This window comes from Drosophila kikkawai, chromosome 3R (genome assembly GCF_030179895.1).
Source record: "Drosophila kikkawai strain 14028-0561.14 chromosome 3R, DkikHiC1v2, whole genome shotgun sequence".
In the NCBI taxonomy this organism is placed as follows: Eukaryota; Metazoa; Arthropoda; class Insecta; order Diptera; family Drosophilidae; genus Drosophila; species Drosophila kikkawai.
Window position 1 is genome coordinate 34192251 of NC_091731.1, and position 20992 is coordinate 34213242.

Below are 20992 nucleotides of genomic sequence, written 5' to 3' on the forward strand. Positions count from 1 at the left end.
AAATTAAAGAAGACTTAAAAATCAACCCAACTCTAAAAAAATGAAATGATTCATCACTGCTACAAGCTTATCCCCCTTTTGAAATCTTGTTTTCCTTCCTTGCAATTTAAATCTTTGTTTTTGCATATGGTTGTCGTCTTCCTTCAGTCATCTTGAGAGACCCATATCAAAACAGTTGCACCGCTGATGATCTCAGAAACCTCCCCCACGACGAATACAAAAAACTGAAAACGAAATGTAAGAAATCAGTGCCATCAGATGTCAACGATGTCGTTGCTGGTGCCGTCTCTGGTTCTGTTTGTTAACTTCTCGATTTCATGGATGCGATTGCAGCGACCCAGACCCTAACCTGGCTCACTCACTCACCCTCGGGCAGGTGGATTTCGTCAATAGCCCAATCCCAAAACCCTGAACCCCAGACCCTGTTTCGCCAAATGCGCCAAACAAGTGTCACAGCTGACCGAGCTGAGCAGCGACCGGGAGCAGCAGGAGTGAGGCACAATCCCAATACTTGTGGGAAAATGCCTCCAGTCAACTTTCTCACGATGCACATCCACCGAGCGACCCGGCAGAGCACCGGCTGCCAGTTGCTAGCTGCTTGCCTGGGTGGTGTGTGGTGCTCGCTGTGGTGGTGGTTGCTGCTGCTCCGTGTCCGCAAGTGTAACGCAATGTCGCCCAAAGAGGAAATGAGGTCTGTGTGACTGTGCGCCAAAAGGGAAGAGCAGGCACTGGGAGAAACAATTTAGTGTAAAATGGGTAAACATATAAGTTGACTAAGGATATTATAATGCAGATTTTTATCTTGGTTTTTAATAAATTAACTTAAGGATCCTTTTTTAATATTTTTGAATGAATATTTTAACAATTGTTGGAATTTACAGAGCCAATTTATAGACCTCTTAGAATTTTGTTAAATAAAATAAGGATACAAACCAAGGATACAAATTTTCAAATAATATATTAAAATAATAAATAAATTATTATTCTAGGATATCTACATATATTTTCTTCTTGTTTTTATGAAGATTAATTAAAAATTACTGTAATATCTTTCCGCTCTGTGTACTTGTTGCACGCATACAGCTAGGGACACACACCCATGTGCAACAATGCCATCGCCATCGCAGTCTCGACAAGATTGGCTCTTGGCTTAAGTGAGGACGGCACGCATGGGGCACGGCTCTCTCCTCGCAAGCGGAGAGCGTGTGCGAAGAGCTGGGAGCAGGCAGGTCGAGGTCATGTCGCCGTCGCTCCCAAGCGATGTCGTGTGTGCGTGTGGTGCGCTGCTGGTGGTGGTGGTTGATTGCTCCGGCTCTTGTCTTTCCTGGCTCTTTCTCTTCTTTCCACGTCCTCCTTCTACTACTCCTCCTCTGTTTTCTCCACCGTCGCCGATGGTTGCGCAGGCGCACGGGGCAGCAGCATGAGGAAAAGAGACGCCGAGAGAGCGAGCGAGGGTCTTGCCTCGGGTGAAGATCCCAAGAACGTGTTATTGGGCCCTAGTCAATGCACTGGAAATAATTGTATATATATATATAGGGTATTAAAATTTCAGTTACATGTTAGAAACAAAGTGAAGGAGCTATTTCCGACCCTATAAATCATATATATTCTTGATCAGCATCAAAAGCCGAGTCGATCTAGCTATGTTTGGCCGAAAAAAAAATTTTTTAATTTTTTTCAAAATTTTATAAGGGGTTACATCGTTAAAATTGACCAAAATTGGCAAAAAATTGAATTTTTAAATAACTTAAATTCGATGTGCAGATTTATTACTCTTATAAAAACTAACCTAGAACAGCTTTCCGAATGGAATTTGAATCATTTTTGACTTAATTATAGAGTTTTTAAGTTTAAATTTTCCCCAAAAGTTACACAAAAAATTGAAACAATTTTTTATATTGTCAAAAACTGGCATTTTAATTTTAAATAAAATTAAATTCAGAATGCTTTCCGAATTAAAATGATGGCTATAGTTTAAGCATTTGAAAAACTTTTATTTGCCTAAAAAAATTATCTTCATATTTTATGATATTATTAAACCTTGATATATATTAAACCATATCTTATTCTCAGTGTAAAGAGAGTATCGTGGCGGCTTCCGCCCGATACAATTTGTTTTGAAGTTGCACACGTGCAGCGCCCCGACTGAATCTTGCCACAAGCAGAGAGTGACCCGATTGATGCTTCGTGGTGATCGCAGCTCGAGCTCGAACTCGGATTCCGTTGGCAGTGGCAGTGTCAGTTAGGGGAGGATTTCGCAAGTGTACGACACCGGCGACGAGACGCTGGTGCAGCTACAAAAAGGATCAGCTTACCTTGCGGCAAGATCATTTCTCAAGTGACTACCGTGCAGTGCGGAGCGGCAGCAGCAGCAACAGCTTTATTTAAAAAATTAACCAAACCGCTGAAATAGTAATAGACATCATGGCCGTGCAGGGTCAGAGATTTATGACCAAGACCCAACACTACCGGAAGGTGACCAAGCCTCTGCTGGAGCGCAAGAGACGTGCGCGGATGAACCTGTATCTGGACGAGCTAAAAGATCTCATTGTGGACACGATGGATGCGCAGGGTGAGCAGGTTAGCAAGCTGGAGAAGGCCGACATCCTGGAGCTCACCGTCAACTATCTGAAGGCGCAGCAGCAGCAGCGGGTGGCCAGTCCTCAGTCTCCTCCAGAATCACAGGTTAACCTTGACAAATTTCGGGCTGGATACACCCAGGCCGCCTACGAAGTCTCACACATATTCTCCACTGTGCCCGGCTTGGACCTCAAGTTCGGCACGCACCTGATGAAGCAGTTGGGTCACCAGCTCAAGGATATGAAGCAGGAGATGGAGATGGATGCGGAGGAGCCCGTCAACTTGTCAGAGCGCAAGTCAGAGGATCAACAAAAGCGCCCTTCATCGCCCCAGGCGGAAGAACCCCCCAACGGAGAGGATGTCTGGCGCCCCTGGTGAAGGTCCTGGTCGCAAAACTAAATAAACCCATTAAGAGAGCTTTACTACTCTGGATTCAGTTGATACTCATTAAGAAACGATCCAAGTTTTCCAAGGTCTAGTGTAAACATTTGCCTCAGTATCGTATTTAGATATATTCTATAGGAGTTGATAGTTGATATGATGTGATGTTCCTGTGATAGTTCTTAAGTTCGTATTTTGTATTTGATCTCCCCTAGGTTTAAGGATTTCATGTATTTAAATGATTATTTATTTTGAATTTATTTTGAACAACATTACAAAGAGCTTCCCCGCCGAGCTTCCACTTAGTTTTATCAAGGATCAATATTTTATATGCTTTACTTGCGCATCTATTGCCTGAATTTAATTAGAATAAGATATGAATACTTGAATAAAAGAATTTATATAAAACTGAATTTATAAAAAAGTATACTTTTTGTGAACTCAATATTTTGGGGTTGGAATGTAGGATATGGGAAAAATAGTTATCCATTTTCGTTATTAAAACATTGGTTTTATGCCTCTTTACATGGACTTAAAAAACAGATACTTTTTGGGTTTCCAATTGTCATAATCGTTGAAAACTATTTCCAATTTATTTCCAATTTAAATTTAAGTTCTGAAATCGAAACCGTTTTTTTGTAATAGCTTTCATAATTTTTTATTTCAATAAGACCTTAAATAACAATCCAAAAGTCACCCAAGATTTAATAAAAATTCTAAAAAATAGATTAACCTACTTAATTTTAGCAAGAATACACCCCATTTAGTATGCTTATCCTTCCTCCTTTTAGTTACTCCTTACAAGCTCCCACCCAATACGGCGGGATACCTATCTCATGTTACAAATCCCTGGCGTGCTCAACCCAACCGTCGATTACAAAGTCCTGGAACGCGAACAACTTACAGCCGAAAGTGTGTCCACCGCGAGCCATAAGCGGGCAGCGCTCCAGGAGCAGCATCGTTAGCCCCTTTTACATCGAAGATGGAGAGCCGAGGCAGAGGGTCAGGCAGAGGTAGAGATCCTGCCGGGTGAGGAGAATGAGAATGAAAGCCGAATGAACGCACATTAAGCACACTCGACGCACACGAGCAATGTTCCCACAGGATCATAACAGCCGACCAACAAGTGCAGGATGCCTCTGCCTCTGCCTCCGCCTCTGCCACAACTCGAACCCGATCCCGATGTCGATCCCTATGCCGATCCAATATGGAATGCCAACGGTAAACAGGAAGTTGTCGACGAATCGCAACGCCCGGTCCCCATTCCCCGGCCGAGGTCCTCGCTATCGTGGGAACTCCGAGTCCTCGTCCTCATCCTCATCCTTGTCCCCGATGAGACGGCATAATGCATAGCAGTTCATTATCCTTATTCCCCTCCCCAGCCCTACCCCTCTAGTCAAATCATAACACACAAATCTAGAAACGGCAGCTGTTCGCTCTGCAAATTCCCATGCTTATGCCCATGGCCATGCTCCGTTGGCTTTGCGGGCAGGTGAGCGAGTCGATGTGAGAAACCGAGGCGGAAAGTGTTTCCCACGATCCTGGCAGAGCGATCCTGCTCCCTTGGCCGCCGTTGATAAGGGTGCGCAGGGCAACAATAAGAAATCGCCTGAACAATAAGGAGCGGTCTCAAGGAGCGGAAGGGTCGCCGTCGCCGTCGTTGTCGTCGTCGAGCAACCCTCATGCCAGCACACGGAGCGTGTCTTTCGTCCCTTTTCCTCCGCATGCCGGCACACACACACGATCCTCGATCCCTTGGCCCTTTTTGGGGGTTGTTTTTGGTCCGCCTATAAAAGCCGGGCCACCGAAGGCCAGTCAACACACACCGTCTTCGGCCGTCAGAGCAGCAACAGCTCAAAGAACTTACACCAAATAAGAAATTAAAGAAGAAAAACCAAAACTACACAACATGTCGTCGCTACAAATGTCCGAGATGTCCAAGACCTACCAGTACCGCAAAGTGATGAAGCCCATGCTGGAGCGCAAGCGTCGTGCCAGGATCAACAAGTGCCTGGATGAGCTCAAGGACCTGATGGTGGCCACTCTGGAATCCGAGGGCGAGCACGTCACACGCCTGGAGAAGGCCGACATCCTGGAGCTGACCGTCACCCATTTGCAGAAGATGAAGCAGCAGCGCCAGCACAAAAAGGCCTCCGGCAACGAGAGCCTGAGTCCAGCGGAAGGATTCCGGTCCGGCTACATCCATGCCGTCAACGAGGTCTCCCGTTCACTCTCCCAGCTGCCCGGCATGAACGTCAGCCTGGGCACCCAGCTGATGACCCACCTGGGACAGCGCCTCAATCAGATCCAGCCCGCCGTCAAGGAGGTCCTGCCAGTGACTGCTCCGCTCTCCGTGCAGATTGCCAGCCGGGATGGCTACTCCGTGCCCATCTCTCCAGTGTCCAGCTACGCCGGCAGTCCCAACTCCAATGTCAGCTCGGCCAGCACCTCCCTGCTGACCACCATCGATGTGACCAAAATGGAGGACGACAGCGAGGACGAGGAGAACGTCTGGCGTCCCTGGTAAAGGGGATACCTCAGCCTGCAGATCGAGCGAAGGAGAGATTATAGAAAATACAAATCTTCCGAGTCGTTGGAATTCCCCAATCGACTCCCAACCTAGTTCTAAGTACACAAAAAACAGACAGCTTTAGACGAGGACGCGCAGTTCATGTGATAACTAAATAAATAATAAATTATATAGCTTAAATTGAATGATCACGACTTTTTTCTTGGCACTATTTACCGGTCATTCCAGTGACTCACTTGGAAGCTGTCATGCAAATTGCTTAGACACTCCCCAGGTCTCGGCAGTTCCCAATAATTCTATCGCCTGGCTGCGGTGTAGAACGGAAATGCTACAATCCAAATAGCACCTCTTTGTTGGGTTTTGTAACAATTCGATCGAACCAATGGATACCAATTCCCAATTCCCAATCCCAAACCCAATGCCAAACAAAAGAAAGCGAAAACAATGCCAAGGCCGAGGCAAGAAGAATTAGGTAAAAGAAGAACCCTGAGGAGGAGGAGGAGAAGCTACCGATGGACCCTGGCTGGCCCTCGAACACGTGTGCGGACAATAAGCGAAGGTAACTCAGAAAATTAGAGACTTATCTCAGCGTATCTAATCGAGTTACGACAATGTCGCTCAGACTTAGGAGAAAAGGCCGTAAAGAACAGAGGAGAGACAGGGTTCCGAAAAGGGATCGAGTCATCATTCATCCCGCATCCATCCTGATTTTTGGGTCGCTCTCCCCTGTGCTGTGATTCTCCCTGGCCACTCGGCTAGAAAATCGTGTGCACAATGGTCAAGGCGAGCTACGGGCACATAATTGCTTCGGATCAGGTAAATGAGTGCCTTGCCCTAGGGCAACCTTAAGATGGAGCTTGAGTCCGGGACAGGATATCGTTTTTTTTGTGTGCCATTTTTATGGGTTCTGCCTTGGGCTTCGGGGTATTTTTTTTGTATTCTCTTTTTTTTTTGGTTTTTGATTCGGCTCTGCTGACCCAGCATCATTTGGTTATCTGTGTGCGCCAAGACCAGTAGCCGATCCCCAGACGCCTCTGTCTTTAAAAACGACGGAGGGCATAACGAGGAAATTGTGGACGAGATCGGTATCGGGGTGACAGCAGCCTTGGCTCTAGGGATGGCTGTGTAATAAATTCAAAGGAATTGAATTTATAGAGATTTTTTTTCTTAGCTGATTAACAATCTGTTAACTTGTTAAGAGTGAATGTAGATTATCTTGTCGGATCTTTTTATTTAAGTGCTTTGCCTTAATTTTACATTTCCGCCCTAAGTATATATATTTTTTTGGAAACAGAAATTACATTGATCAACAGATTATACATATATTTAAAGCTTTAATTTGTCAACTTTATATAATTTTAAGAAGAAATCGAATATTTAAGAAGAACAATTCATCAGCAGTTACATTGTTTTAATTTGGATATATATTAAAAAAGGAGACTTTCAAACCTTAAAAAATTCAATAAATATTGCAACAAAAAAAGTCGTTTTGTTCGTTGAACTTTTGTGTTGTGCAAAAAGTGTTGGAACCTAATTAAATCTAATTTCGAATGACTTAAAGCAGGCACGTGTGTGCCCTCTGCATTCCCAATTGACATTGAAACTCTTCAATTCTATTAACAAGTTCTTAATTTAAATTACCAATTGAATTTTCTACTGCATTCTTTTCGGTGTGTCCGATTTTAGATTCCCTAAAATTACATATTAAAACCCCATTAAAACCCCCTCGAAAGTTTCTAAATGAAAATTTCTTCAAGGTCGCCTAACTGCCAGTGAAAACTTGTCACCCTTGAAAAGTGAAAGACAATCCCTAAAGGGGTCATGTCATGCCAAAATCTTAACTCAAGGCTTGTCCACTTCTTGATGATCTGATCACGCAGACAATAAGGGAGAAGCAACACACCAATCCGACCAGACCCAGTTACGACAATGGACAATAAGAAAAGCATGGCGAGGAATCGCATCGCACCCAAAATGCCAAAAGGAAATGCGGCACAAAAGATACTTAATCTTATAGGTAAACCCGATGAATGATGAACGAATGGCGGCGACGTAACCGAACCCCCGATCCGTCGATCCGGCGATCGAGCTCGAACGCAAGCCCAAGTCATTAAAAACTACAATACACAAACTGCATACGAATCACTCGAAGACCCTAAGAAAGGGTCTCTTAAGGAGAGGGGGAAGGGACGTCGCCGGAGACCGGGATACGGAGCCAGAAAAAAAAAAAAGAAATATCAGAAGCGAAGATCGTGAGAAAATGGTTTGGAACGTGGTTCTCACACGATCGACACACCTGCCCTTTTTTATGTGTGTGTGTGTTTGTGTGTGTGTGTAGCAGAGGACGAGAGGGGTTGGCTGTATTTTTACGAATTCAAGATACAAGACCACTTACGGGCAAGATCACGACCGACTCGAGCTGCTATGCTATGCCTGTGGATGTGGCTCTATACCTACACCCAAACCCGAACTCAGGCCATACCCACACAGCGTTCGACATGAAAGAGAAAAGCAGCGTGCGGTAAGTGTGTCTCACTGCTGACTTTTGTGCATTGGCCAACATTGTAATGACTGTGGACACACGATCGTTAAGAGCGCGCCGTGTGATCTGGACAGAAGGGGTTGGGTTGGGTCGGGAGCTGAAGCTGAAGCTGAAGAGCTTGAGGTTCGGATTGGACTCGGATTCGGCGCATGCGTCGCTGTTTTGTTGAACGAACTCAATTTAGTTGGTTTACGACCAAAAAGCAAGAGCGAGCGGGATGCAAGTGGAGATGGTTATGGCTATGGAGATCGGAGATTGGAGTGGGAGATGTGGTAGATCTGGTAGATGGACGCGGAGTTAGAGAGGGGGTCTCTGGGATGGCTCTGAAGCACACTTATATGGTGTGCTATTGACTCTGTAATATCTTTAATATGGGATGTTGTTACACTACATTGGCACACGCTCTGGCTGCCACTGGACGCGCTGCCTCTGTGTCTGTATGGGAATGGATGTTGCCGGACTTTGACTGAGACTGGAGTTTAAGGCACGAGTGTGTCCCATCCATTTCCATTCCCACCGCCGCGGCGGTCCGGTTTGCCGCCGCCTCTCCTTTATTAAGTGGTGGTCTTGCGCTCACTTTAATATCGCTGCATTAAACTTCGGACTTTGGCGGCAGCGTGTGGAGTATTATGACTGAAGTAGGTGGCCGGAGACCCGGTTCCCGCGGTGCCTCCGCCACACAGAGGTCATGTGATGGATGATGTGTGGCTCTACTGTACCTTGGGGGTTTACTGTGAGGAAAACAAGGTGATTTTGGGTAAGGTTCAGAAGCGGGAAATGGGTTAAGAAAGGATAATAAGTTGATCTTATAATTTTTTAATATTTTAATTATTATTTACCAATTACCAATTTAACAATTAAATTTCCTTTTAAGACTTGTCACTTTAGCTTTTTATCCTCCTCTACCAGACATTAGCTTGCTTTAAATTGGCCAGACAAGGCTAAAGTTTGCGCAGATAAAGTCTAAAAACGGACAAGTTCAATTGGAGACCCCGTCGTTCCGACTCGTAAACCAAGTCACCCAATTATCCGCCGGCTATTACCAAGGCTGCAGCTCTGCCAATCGAGACTCTACTCAGCTCGTGTCCAGTGATCGCTTTCCAAGTGCTCGATCACAAAATAGATCACCTATTTGAGCCAACTACCGTTGAGCCCTATAAATAGCCGTTTTGTAGCCCAAAAAAATATCAAAAAAATGGGTAAAGAAGAGCCACAAAAAACCCGAGGCGAGTCTCATGCCAAAGTTACGTGACTAATCACATTTCGCGAAGATTAACAGCAATCAGCGACGGCTTGAACGGTCCCAGACTCGCGGCGACCCGGTAAGTAGTCATCATCATAGTTGTCCACCAGACACAAAAGCGCTGAGCCGGGCCTCAAGTTCCGTAATCGAACCTCACTCAGAAACACGCATACTGGCCTGGACACATCTGAATGGAGTGGAGTTTTAAGTGGCGAGACGGTCGCGGTCGCGAGCTTAATTTGCAATGTCTGGCGGACCGTCTGACTGTCCGTCCGTCTCCGGCGCATGTGCCAAGCGGTCAAGCGCAGTTAAAGCTGTCAAAGCTTAAAGAAAACGAAAAAAAAACCACACAATGGCCACAATGCTGAGCCATTGACAGCGGAGCCGCGGTTCTCACACTCGCAGGCCTCATAATAAATGACGTTTCCTAGAACTGACTTTTTGCTTTATTTTTATTATTTAATTGCGACAGCGCCGGCGCAAAACTTCCCGCAGATATATGTTTGTCTGTGTACGTGCCCCCATGGAAGCCCCGATCCCCGCTAGCCCCACTTTGCGGGGCATAATGAGGCCAAGTCAGAGCCAGAGAGCCCAGACGATAGTCCGAGTGTGGGAAAATATTCAGCGACTTCCGGCTGTGGGCCGCCGCCGCGGAGTTTATCTCCAATTCGTTTCTTGTTTTATGGGATTTCTGGTTGCGGTTGGACGCCTACTAAGAGCTTGAGAACCCTCGGAGTAATCAGTGTAAACCCTAAATGAACTCTGGCTTAAAAAAGGAACTAAATAAGTGAAGGCTTTGGAATAGGTTTTGATTTTTAAAGATTTTTTATTTCTTATTTTGATTTCAGTTTTCAGTTTTGCATTTTCTTTAAGCAGCTTGAGCACTCTCTATAGCCGGAATTGAAGGCTCTGCTAGAGAGCACAGTCCAGGCTGCTGGGGGGAACCAATCCCGGCCAACAGCCAAGCTCTAGCTCCAAGGTGTGACGGTTCCAGCACCTCTTTGAAGATGACCCCCTTCACGGGACGGGGTGGCGTTTTGTAGAAGCCTTCCGCTCGAAGGCAATTCAGTTCCAGGTCCAGTTCGGACCGATAGCACCTTTCACCAGGGACGCCACATAGGTCCGGATGTAGAGCTGGCCTCGCTGGGCGCCGGACTGCAGGCACCGCTCTCCAGGCTGCCGCATTCCGAAGGCGGCGGTGTGACCATGGTTTGATCCTCAGCTTGAGCTTGAAGAGGCACTCCAATGGGCAGCGATGGCACCACCACTTGCAGGTAGTTGAGGCGATGGCCCAGGTGGCTCATCAGCTGAGTGCCCAAATCCACACTCACTCCGGGCACAGCGGCCAGCGTCTTGGAGACCTCGTTGGCTGCATGAACATAGCCAGCGCGGAAGCTCTCGGCAATGCTCAGCTTGGGATCGGCTCCAGCTGAGACTCCTCCACCGGCGGCAACACTGGACAGACGCAGCTGCTTCTGGGCTCGCAGTTTCTTCATGTGCTCCACGGTCAGCTCGAGGATGTCGGCCTTCTCCAGCCGTGTGATATGCTCGCCCTCCTGTGTGAGGCACTCCACCATGATGTCCTTCAGCTCGTCCAGGCACTTGTTGATACGCGCCCGACGCTTCCTCTCCAGCATGGGCTTCATCACCTTGCGGTACTGATAAGTCTTGGACATTTCCATCTCTAGCACCATGTCTCGCAGTCTCTTGATTCTCGATGCAAACTCGCGTAATCCACAGAAGTTATTGTATAGGAACAGGCAGACCTGTGTTCACGCAACGAAGTCAGAGCTTTGAATGAGTCGCTGCTGGCTCTGGGATCGGCTTTATATAGCCTCTGCCGTCCGGGGATCGCGGCATGAGTGCGAGCGAGACTGTCGTTTTGCCTCGTGCGCGGCCTGCCGCTGTTGCCAGCGGTGGTTTCCAATGGTGCCTGGTGATGGTGGTGGTGGTGGTGGTGGTGGCTTCTGTTTTTTTGTATGCTTTGCACACGCTGAGTGTACTGTGTGTGTGAGGGCAATAAAATGACTTGAGCCGAACCCCGCTGCTCCCTCTTCCGCTCTCACTCGCCCCTTATGTATGTGTTGTGATTGTTATACCGTGGGAAACTGTTTCGCAGCCGATTTCCACGACGACGATGACGACGACGACGGCTGGCCTGACTTCTTCTGATTGTGCATGCTTGGGGTCTTGTACGATCCCAGGTCTGTCCGCTGTCCCATGTCCGCCCCGCACGTCCCTCTCCCTCTCCCTCTCTCCTTCTCTTCGGGCACAGGCCGCCTTTAAGAGGTCTGTGCGACTCGGGATTCGAGATGCGATGCGATGCGATGCCACTCGGCAGCCGGGCGAGCACATGCCTTCCATCCATAACAAGATGTTTGCATTTCAATTCATTTGTATGGCTCGGGGTCCGGTCTTCGGTCTTCGGTCTTGGGTCTTGGGTCTTTTGGGCTTACCAGCGGAGAGTCTTTCGGGTCTGGGTCTGGGGTTTGCCATGTGCCTTCACCCTTTTGCAGTAGCTTATGGCACGCTGATAATTGTGGAATCGTCATCGGGCCAGCGTTGTTATTTCTTCTTTTTTAGCGCTTTATGGATCATTGATTGGATCGTGGTAGTCGTGGGTTTCGTGGGACGAGCATTACGCTTTTCGTTTACATGATTATTCTTGATTGTCGGTTCGGGGCTTTGGCTTTGGCTTAGGCTTTGGTCGGGGGGTTTTTGGATATTGGTTTGCTTTTCCTTTTGGGCTTTGGCTCTGGCTCTGGCTCTTGGCTCTTGACTGGTGTGAGAGTCGGGGCTTTTGGGTCGACGCTCGCTTCTATTTGTAGACAATTACCGGGCGCGGAATCGGTGGGAACCGATCGGAATCAGCTTGGACTTCGACTTTGGCTACGAGCGCTAGCACACGCTATGAACGCAGTGGCTCGTGGGGTCTACACGGTATATATTTAGCACATTGGCTATTATTATTTTTAGCGCTAAGTCCGTTCAGTGATTCATCAAGCTGAGAGAGAAAAGACTCATCCGCCGGCATCTGACACATCTTGAAGCAGCTCAGCTCAGCTCGGCTCAGGTTTCACTATATTTAATTAGAATGACGACGACGATGATGACGATGGGCAGCAGTGACACGAGCCCGGCTCATTGGCATACAAATAACAAAAGGCGGCTACATATAGCAAATAAAGACAAACACAAATAAGACAAATTAAGACTGCCCCTCGACGCATCCAAAATGAGCTACAGTTAGCGGAGACAAACGGCTATAACAATAAGCGGCCCAATACAATCAGTTAGCAACTTATCTAACCGAAACCGAAAACAAAACCGAAACCAAAACCAAACCGTTTTGTCAACTGGACTGGGAGACCGTTAATTTTTAAATGTCAGAAAGCTGAGTGCTCCGGAAATGTCTAATTGGATGTCATAGGTGGTCCTGTTTAGGAAAGTGTCAAGGGGTGGGAATTCTAGGGGAGGTTGGTGACACCTTTTAGGGGTGATATCGGGTAATATTTGCAATATTTCAGAACTATGGATTTTCTAATTGGATATTTATACGGAAATTACATTATTTTCCAACATAAGCAATAGGGATTTGAGATCCCTTAAGGAGGTGCCTGAAAGTATGCAATCAAAGCTTTCAGGACACTTCTTTAAAGAGATTTTCAAACACTAGAAGTTCTTTGTATCGTTTTTACCAAAGTCAACCTTCCAAATCCAAATTTTTTTCAAGAATAATTATATAAAACTATCTGGAAAATGAGAATAATATTTTCTTGATTTAAAAACCAATTTTATGGTAATATAATTGTATATAATTAACCAATTAGTAAGATTATTTTTGTGATCTATGATTTTCGAATACAATATTTTTTGAGGGAACTTTTTTCAACCATTATAATGCCTATACGGATTTATATATAATTTCTAAGCTTGACTACTTCTGAATCACTGCTGTAATTCGTATCATTAATGCCAATTGTCGTAATTAAGGAACCCAGTGGAGGGGCACGTGCCCTTAATAGATTAAATCAAGTGTAACAAACGGAAAATTGAATGCAAAAGCACAATCTGCTGGCTTTCTTAACTAATAATAGAACCCTATATAACTTATTTCTTAACGATGCAAATGCCACCAGCTGACTAATAAGGAAATGCCGCCAGCAGGAACTCTACTCCGCTCTGAAAGTGATTCATCCAGAAGTCGGTTCAGAATTACGCCAAGTTCTGCAACTCTCCTCATGTAGCGCATATCGCCCAGTCGCTTAAGACCAACTGGCATTTATACACCCAATCATCCAAAAACACATACACTCACTCAGCCGTATTCGTATATATCCGAAGACCTCATTTCTCTCGCTCGCTTTATTATTTCTCTGAGCTGCTGCCGCTGCTGTTGTTGCTGCTGCTGCTGTTGTTGCTGTTGCTTTTTGTTAAACAATTTTTTTATCGATGGCATACGCACGCGCGAATTTCAGTGCCCCCGCTGAGACAGGCGACCAACATTCGGGCCGCGATCGCCCCCGGGGGCCATTGTGGGGTTAAGAGGGGGGCGGCAGCTAGAGAGGCGGGTCGGTGAAGGGGCGGGACGGGAGCAGCAGCACGAGAGCGTGCAAAGCTCGAAGACCCAGAGTAGGAACAGTGAAAAAAATGTATGATATTTATAAGTTTGGGAGAATTAATATAAATTTTAAAAAGAAGAAATTGTTTAAATATTTAATTTTAATTATATTAAACATAGAACTCAGACCTTTAAGTGATGCAATTTTTCAATATTAATACTTTAAAAATAATAAAATAAATAAATAATAAAAAATAAACAAATTGTATGTTTAAACATTTAAAAATATTTTTGTAAGATTGCAGCTTAATTTATAAGTTCAGAAAAATATTTTTTAAAAATTTGAAATATGCCAAGAACTCTGCCTAAGCTTAAACTGAACTGCTTTGATATCTTTTGCTGATTCTAAATCACTTCAAAATACAAATTAAATAAAGTATAATTAATTTATTAACAATTAAAGCACCCAATTTGAATCTCAGTGTATCTGTAGCGTGTTGTTGAATTAATTTATATCCAACAGTGCGCTTTCAACTTTATTGCGCCGCGAAAAGCAGCCAGCCAAGTCAGCAGTCGTCGGTGCTCGGTGTTCGGAGCTCGGAGCTCCCCCCCCGCAAACCCACACAGTCCGTGGATACACCAGCTCACAGATACAGCACACACACACACACCAGGGCAGGCCGGACCGTGGGAAACAAACTCGTGCCAGTCGTTTCATTGCTGTCAAATAATATCTTGATGGGGATCAACTTGAAAAGATTGGTTGGGGCTTGGGCCCGGGTTCGGGCTCGAGCTCGGGCCGAGCTTGCCGTCTCTGTCGCCCTCCTCTGACGGTTGCCGCTGTTTAGGATGCGGTCGACGCTTTTGTTTTTTTTTTTTTACTTTTTACTCTTTTTTTTTTTTGTATTTTTTTTAGATCTCTTTTTTAATGCTTTACACATTTGTTCGTCATAGCCGAGCGTTAAGTATGTGTGTCCATGATGGGGACACTAAAAATAAAAGAGTTATAACTTCAAAGGGGTTACCTTGCGGTTCATAGATCATTGAGGGTCTTTTATAGTAATATTTATTTAATGTTTTCTTTAACTTTAACATTAAAAACTATACACAAAATAAAGCAAACAAGTATTTATTTCAAGGCAATTGTTGCTTTCTCGCACGTGCCTGCCTCGAGTTTGCATTAAATAACCCACATAAACGGCTATTGAACCCAAAATGTATGTGTTATTACACTTTTTAAGCATACATTATATATTAATAAACTGTATACTGATGGTTTCTCTCAGTGCAAACCAACTGGCATTGGCATCTCTTGTGGTGTATGTAAAGATCCAAAAAGCCAGAAACCAGTTTGCCATCCGCCAAAGCCAGTGGACTCTGCTCTGCGGCTGCTGGGATGCCGACACATACTCCATTCGGGAGATCACATGAAAGACCCGGCACACCTCCAACTGCAGCCTTGCAGCCTTATGGATGGATCCCCAGCCCCTTTTAACCAGCGGCTTGTGAATGGCTCCTCCGCCTGCTTTTATGCACTGTTTGTTGTGTGTACACACAACCAACTTGGGCACTTGGCACGTTGCCCATTATCTCGCGGCAACCGAGGATGAAGCTGTGGCAAGGGGCTTTTAGGCTTGTGAAGATTTCGAGTGCATATATCATATTACCACCACCACTACCACCAGCAAGCAGAGATGCACCATCATCATCATCATCGCAATTCCTGGAGCCTCCAGGCCCCCAGCCGGAGCTGTCAGTGGGCCCCTTGACGGGAGGCCTCTGCCTCTCGCTGGCAACGAGATCCCCCCAAAAGACTCCCACTTTAGATTCCGATTTCACATAAACACTGTGTCAGCTAGGCTTGGCGGGGGATCCATTAGTTGCGCAGATAAAAAGAGCCATTAAAAATGGGACGGGATCCCCCGATGTCCCCTAGGCATAGCTATAGTCATTCAAAGTATGCTCATATCTCCCCTAGCTCGCTTTGCACACACTTTATCCCCGGGCCTTATCGAGTAATCCTCGGCAACTTGAAAATCCTCCCTATCGCTCCACACTTTCAGCACACTTGGGCCGCAAGAAGGGAATTAATTAAAATATCTATAAGATTTTCTACACACACACACCCCTAGGGAGAGTTTTCCCAATAAAGGCCGAGGGAAGACAAGTGGCAAGGACCGTGTTTTATTGGTGGTGGTTTTGAGAACGATTCGAGCTCTGTGGGAAAGTTGGAAAGAAATCAAAACACCATAACAAGTGATTCGAGATGCCTATACAAATAGAAGACTCCAACCCCGTTCTGTTTCTCCCCCTTGGTCCCTTTTATATTCGAAACCAGAGACAGGACGAAATGTGTGGGAATGCGTGGGAATGGTTTTCAGTTTTCAGTTTTCTGTTTAATGTTTTTGGGTCTCGGGTCCCCTACCCGGCCTTTATGTTGATTGCCCATTAGGAATACAATTTGCAACTCCTTTTCCACAACGTGATCCCCTCGTTGATCCTGGGCTTCCTTCGGAGTCGTGAGAAATTTTACCAAGGAACACCTGCCCCTTTTGTCTGTGTGTGTGAGCCTGTATAGGATTTTTTGCTCCTCTCTCTGGGGATTTCTCGGCACTCGGCACTTGAATACGGTTTGGTTTCCGAAAATTTTGAGGCCAACGAAAATTGTTTCCCACACTCGACGGACAGTTGCAGTTTTTGCAGGGGTTTGTTTCCTTTAATGCACTCTCCCTCGCTCTTGGTCGCTACCTGCTCCCGATCTCGATCCCGAACCTTCTCCAGGAGCGTCGTATTTCAGGTTCTCCGCCCCGATTATCTCTGCTGTTCGAAGGGTGAGGGTCTTCAGGTCTTCGGTCGCCAGTCTTCTTTCCCTTTCCTCCTTGTGCCTTGTGCGGTGCGGTGCGTGTCTGTCGCAGGGGTCCGTTTCGCCCCTCTCTTTCTGGCCCGTCGCGGTTTCGAGTGCTCCGACATTTCGATGTTTCCCTTCCAGCGGCGCACAGGAAATGCATTTCGAGCCGGCCGGCTATAAAAGGCGAGTGGTTGTCGGTTGGGAAATCATTCTGACACCGTCAGCCTTTCAAGACACACACACGCACTTTAGCTCTACGCAGCTCAACTCAAAAAAATATTACCAAAAATGTGCCAACAAGTCGTCGTCGTGGCCACCACCAACAACAAGATGAAGACCAGCTACAGCATCAAGCAGGTCCTGCGCACACTCTTCAAGAAGCAACAGAAGCAGCAGCGCCAGCAGCCTCAGGGCTCGCTGGAGTCTCTGGAATCAGTTGACAATCTCCGCAACGCCCAGGTCGAGGAGGCATACTACGCCGAGATCGATGAGAACGCCGCCAACGAGAAGCTGGTCCAACTGGCCCACTCTCAGGAGTTCGAGCAAGACTCCGTCGAGGAGGAGGAGGAGGATGTCTATGTCCCCGTTCGCTTCGCCCGCACCACGGCTGGCACCTTCTTCTGGACCACCAATCTGCAGCCCGTTGCCAGCGTCGAGCCAGCTCTCTGCTACTCCATGCAGTTCCAGGATCGTTGGGCCCAGGCTTAAACACTACCATGCCTCAGCCATCGGTCTTCCTCCAGCTTTAAAAACACTCGACACTCATTGTGATAGCAGCAGCGGCTTTAACCCCCCATCTCAACGGCGATCCAGCGCTTCCATTAGCTAATAAGATATTGTGATAGAAAAAGAGAGCTTTAAAACAATCGTACAAAATACAAAAAACATGAAATATCAAAATCTAATTCAAACATCTTTGTAATTGGGAATGGGTCTTGGGGCATCTTGTTTCAGCACAAACAGAAATATCTTTGAATGGATATTTTATGACTCGAGAAAAGATTGCCTGGCATTCCATGTGAATGAATCTCTTGTTGTCGCACTCTAAATATTTTTCTCAAAGTCAACGTGACAGATAAGAGCCAACGCTCTCAGAGATCTTTCTAGTTATTTCTGGGATATGATAGAAGAAATAAAAACACTTGAATTACATCCCATATAAAAGCATTTTTATGACTGCCTCTAGAAACTGTGAGTAAGAGTTGCTTATTAGAAAGGAAATTCTTTTAAGGGTTTCTATTTGGAAATAATTATAGATTGTTTAAGGAAAATTCGTTGAATTATTTGATTTCTAAGTTAAAATTGTGAAAAATTTAAGGTTTATTTCGAAATTATTATTTATTTAAATACTATAAAGCTGGCTTTATATCCTTGGAATATTTTACAATGTGAAATTTGTATAATTTGGATAAGGGAATAATTATAATCCATTTGTATCTCTCAATGCAAATTTCTATTACATAAATTATGGACTTATAAATTTACTCATTATTCTAGCAACCCTTTGCTGCTTGTTATTTTTAAGAAGAAAAATAATCTGGGTATACTTTTAATAAAATTAAATGTCTTTTCATTAATACCCAAATATTTTAATATAATTTTAAACTCATACAATTTGAAAGGGAGTCATAAAATAACGTATTATCCAAATCGAAGTCCTTACAAATAAATTAAAATCTAGCCCATTGAATTTATTAAAGTCCCCTTTGATCTAGGTTGATCGCAATCAAAGAAATGGCCTTATAATTGACGCATTCACAATTAAAATACTGGGTCAGTGAAGAGTGGCGAAGAATAATTGCCACTCCAGCACATCCTGTAGAAAACCAGCCCAAGTGTTAGCCCCAAGAAAGTCCATTCTTTGGATGGCTACCTCCCAAAATGGACAACCTTGCGGACAGCCTTGGCTAGATGGCTAGAACACCGATAGGTGTGAGGAACGAGTGCCTGGAGAGATGGACCTGGGCGAGAGCCAAGTTGGCCCGTTGCCACGGCCTGTGTTATGGCTATCACCTTGGCCTAAGGCCGCCATCGCCACCTGTGCCTGGCCAAATATGGATGTCGTGCGCATAACTTCACGGCGCTCCTGGCCACGGACTGCGTCGGTCGTCGCATGTCGGACAACTTATTTATGAGCCGGAGCTCAGCCGAAGAGGGTGTGGAGAAAGCCGAGAAACAATGGGGAAAAGACCTTAGAACTTTGCTGGGATCTGAATCCCAACCGAAAACGCACAATTAAAATGCAACATGTAGACGTCAACACCTCGGAGACATCGAATCACATGCCAAGGCGTCTCGAGGCGGACGTTGGAATTGGGCATAAAAACAGTTGCCGCGAAAGATAATCGCCCCGCGGGATGGGCTAGGGAATCTCGGAATCACCAAGCAGGTCCCTCACACGATCCTCACTCCCCAGTCCTCACTCCTCGTCCCGCTCTATCAATCACAAACGCATTTCTCCTACACTAAAAATGCAAATTGATGTCGACAGCAGGAGAAGGAGTACCAAAAGAAGTTGGGAAAAGGAAAAAGCAAAGAAAAATAACAACAAGAATAACCAGAACAAGAAAGGAAGATGTCTTTGGTGGGTCGATTTTTCTATACCCTAAGATCAATCGATCGAATTGTAAAGACACATTTTACTAAGTCGAAAAAACACTAATTTTAATTCAGAAAGTTTGTCTGTGTTTGATTTTTGTGTGGGGTATTTTGTTAATAAATCGAATAAAATATACATAAATTGTTTAAGGGGGGGGGTAAGGTATTTAATTTTTTTTTTCGTAATTTTTTTTTTATTTTTTATTTTTAATGCCTAATATCTTAAGAATATTGTGTCCAAGTTTTACATCGATCATGGGAAAATTGACGAAGTTATGCAGAGTTGAACGAAGGTCGGTTGGTGTTAAATGCATGAGAATCACAAAGTTTAAAGCGCTCTCCTGAAAAATTCAATTTTTCAAATCGGTGTACACGATTACAGAAAAACTACTGGACCGATCGATTTGAAATTTGGCACACACATTCTTTAACTAATTCCTCAGGTATTCACGTCGGCCTTTTTTTAAATTTTAATTTTTATATATTTTTAAATTAAGAAATAAGGTTTTTTTTTTAGTCAAAAATCGGGGTTTTGACTTCAAATTTTGATAAAAAATAGGGAAAAAATTTTAAAAATAAAAACGCTTCGTGAATACCTCGGGACACTTATCCTTTAACGAATGAGGTATAATTTTTGTAGATCGGATGATCCTGTGGACTGTTAGGATGTACACCGCAAAACAACTTTTTTTGGAGGCGACTCGGGAGATTCCCTATAACTTCTCTACCTCTAAATATTTTTCAATACAAAATGTATCAAAAATTATTGAAATTTTGTGTTATTATATGGTATTTAATTCATTAAGCTAACTTTAGCCGTTCCGCCACAATAATTTAAAAATTTAAAAAGTGGCTTTTTTTGCACCGAATTAACCTTACCCCCCCCTTAAATAATACGAATATCAGCGATTTTAATGATCAAAACCCTTTACAATTTGGAAAAAGTATATAAAAATAATAATAATCCTATATCTAATATGATTTATTTGAAATAATTAGAAAATTTATAGGAAAGTGTAAATCATCCCAAAAAAGAAACAAAAATCCTTAAATGATGAACCCAAAGACCCTAAAACATTTTCAAAAAGATCCCTACCTATCTTATACCCTTTTGTAGAGAATAACAAAAAGTTCTGGTAGCGCCGTGACGTAAATTAAGTAGCAATATAAGTTTCTGTTAAATTGCCTTTGACAGCACATAATTAATTCCGTATGCAACGCGACGCTTGTCTGCACGAAAGAATTGAAAATTGGAAGAAAGAACCCATCATGGAATGCCGTTGATAATGCTGATGACACTGTTCATGCCGATGGTGATGATAGCATAGAGTCTGAGGAGGAGTTGGAGGAGCAGTCAGATAGGCATCTACATGGGCCGTGGCCGTGGCTCATTTGCATACCTGTGTACAGTGAGCCCCGTGCAGTTGAGAACCTGCCAACCCATTCCAACCTGATCCTGCGCCGAGCTGTCTTCGCCGTGGTTTGATGTTTGCTCTTGGCTTTTGGGTTTTTGGTTTGGGTTTTGGGCTGTGGTCATCGGTGGGTTTAATGGACGCGTGTGTACCCAATTCTCGACGACGACGACCGACGGAGCGGCCTTCGCGTGCGTGACGAGCATTCGCTCAGCGGTCATTGATTGGCCAGGCCAACACCAGTTGACTCGTTGGTCTTGGCCAGCTCTATGGAGGGCGCCGCACCGGTCGCAACAA

General features: G+C 44.8%; 5 protein-coding genes across 5 annotated transcripts; 3 read left to right on the forward strand and 2 right to left on the reverse strand.

Annotated features, from left to right (window-relative positions):
- Window positions 1–386: 386 nt before the first annotated feature.
- LOC108085836 (uncharacterized) lies at window positions 387–2331 on the reverse strand. The gene is given in 5 exon segments (XM_041774451.2): window positions 387–518; window positions 521–728; window positions 1098–1146; window positions 1149–1187; window positions 2316–2331. Coding segments are annotated over 5 exon segments (444 nt in total).
- Window positions 2332–2414: 83 nt separating this feature from the next.
- E(spl)mdelta-HLH (Enhancer of split mdelta, helix-loop-helix) lies at window positions 2415–3254 on the forward strand. Its single transcript, XM_017182615.3, has one exon. The coding sequence runs from the start codon at window positions 2425–2427 to the stop codon at window positions 2956–2958; it is 534 nt and encodes a 177-aa protein (XP_017038104.1). The 5' UTR covers window positions 2415–2424; the 3' UTR covers window positions 2959–3254.
- Window positions 3255–4811: 1557 nt separating this feature from the next.
- Window positions 4812–5489, forward strand: E(spl)mgamma-HLH (Enhancer of split mgamma, helix-loop-helix). The gene has a single exon (XM_017182609.2). It carries the CDS (start codon window positions 4871–4873, stop codon window positions 5486–5488), a length of 618 nt encoding a protein of 205 aa, XP_017038098.1. The 5' UTR covers window positions 4812–4870; the 3' UTR covers window position 5489.
- A 4593-nt stretch (window positions 5490–10082) lies between these two features.
- E(spl)mbeta-HLH (Enhancer of split mbeta, helix-loop-helix) lies at window positions 10083–11084 on the reverse strand. Its single transcript, XM_017182597.3, has one exon. The coding sequence runs from the start codon at window positions 10968–10970 to the stop codon at window positions 10377–10379; it is 594 nt and encodes a 197-aa protein (XP_017038086.1). The 5' UTR covers window positions 10971–11084; the 3' UTR covers window positions 10083–10376.
- A 5828-nt stretch (window positions 11085–16912) lies between these two features.
- On the forward strand, window positions 16913–17551 carry E(spl)malpha-BFM (Enhancer of split malpha, Bearded family member). The gene has a single exon (XM_017182617.2). It carries the CDS (start codon window positions 16974–16976, stop codon window positions 17391–17393), a length of 420 nt encoding a protein of 139 aa, XP_017038106.1. The 5' UTR covers window positions 16913–16973; the 3' UTR covers window positions 17394–17551.
- The last annotated feature ends 3441 nt before the right edge of the window (window positions 17552–20992 follow it).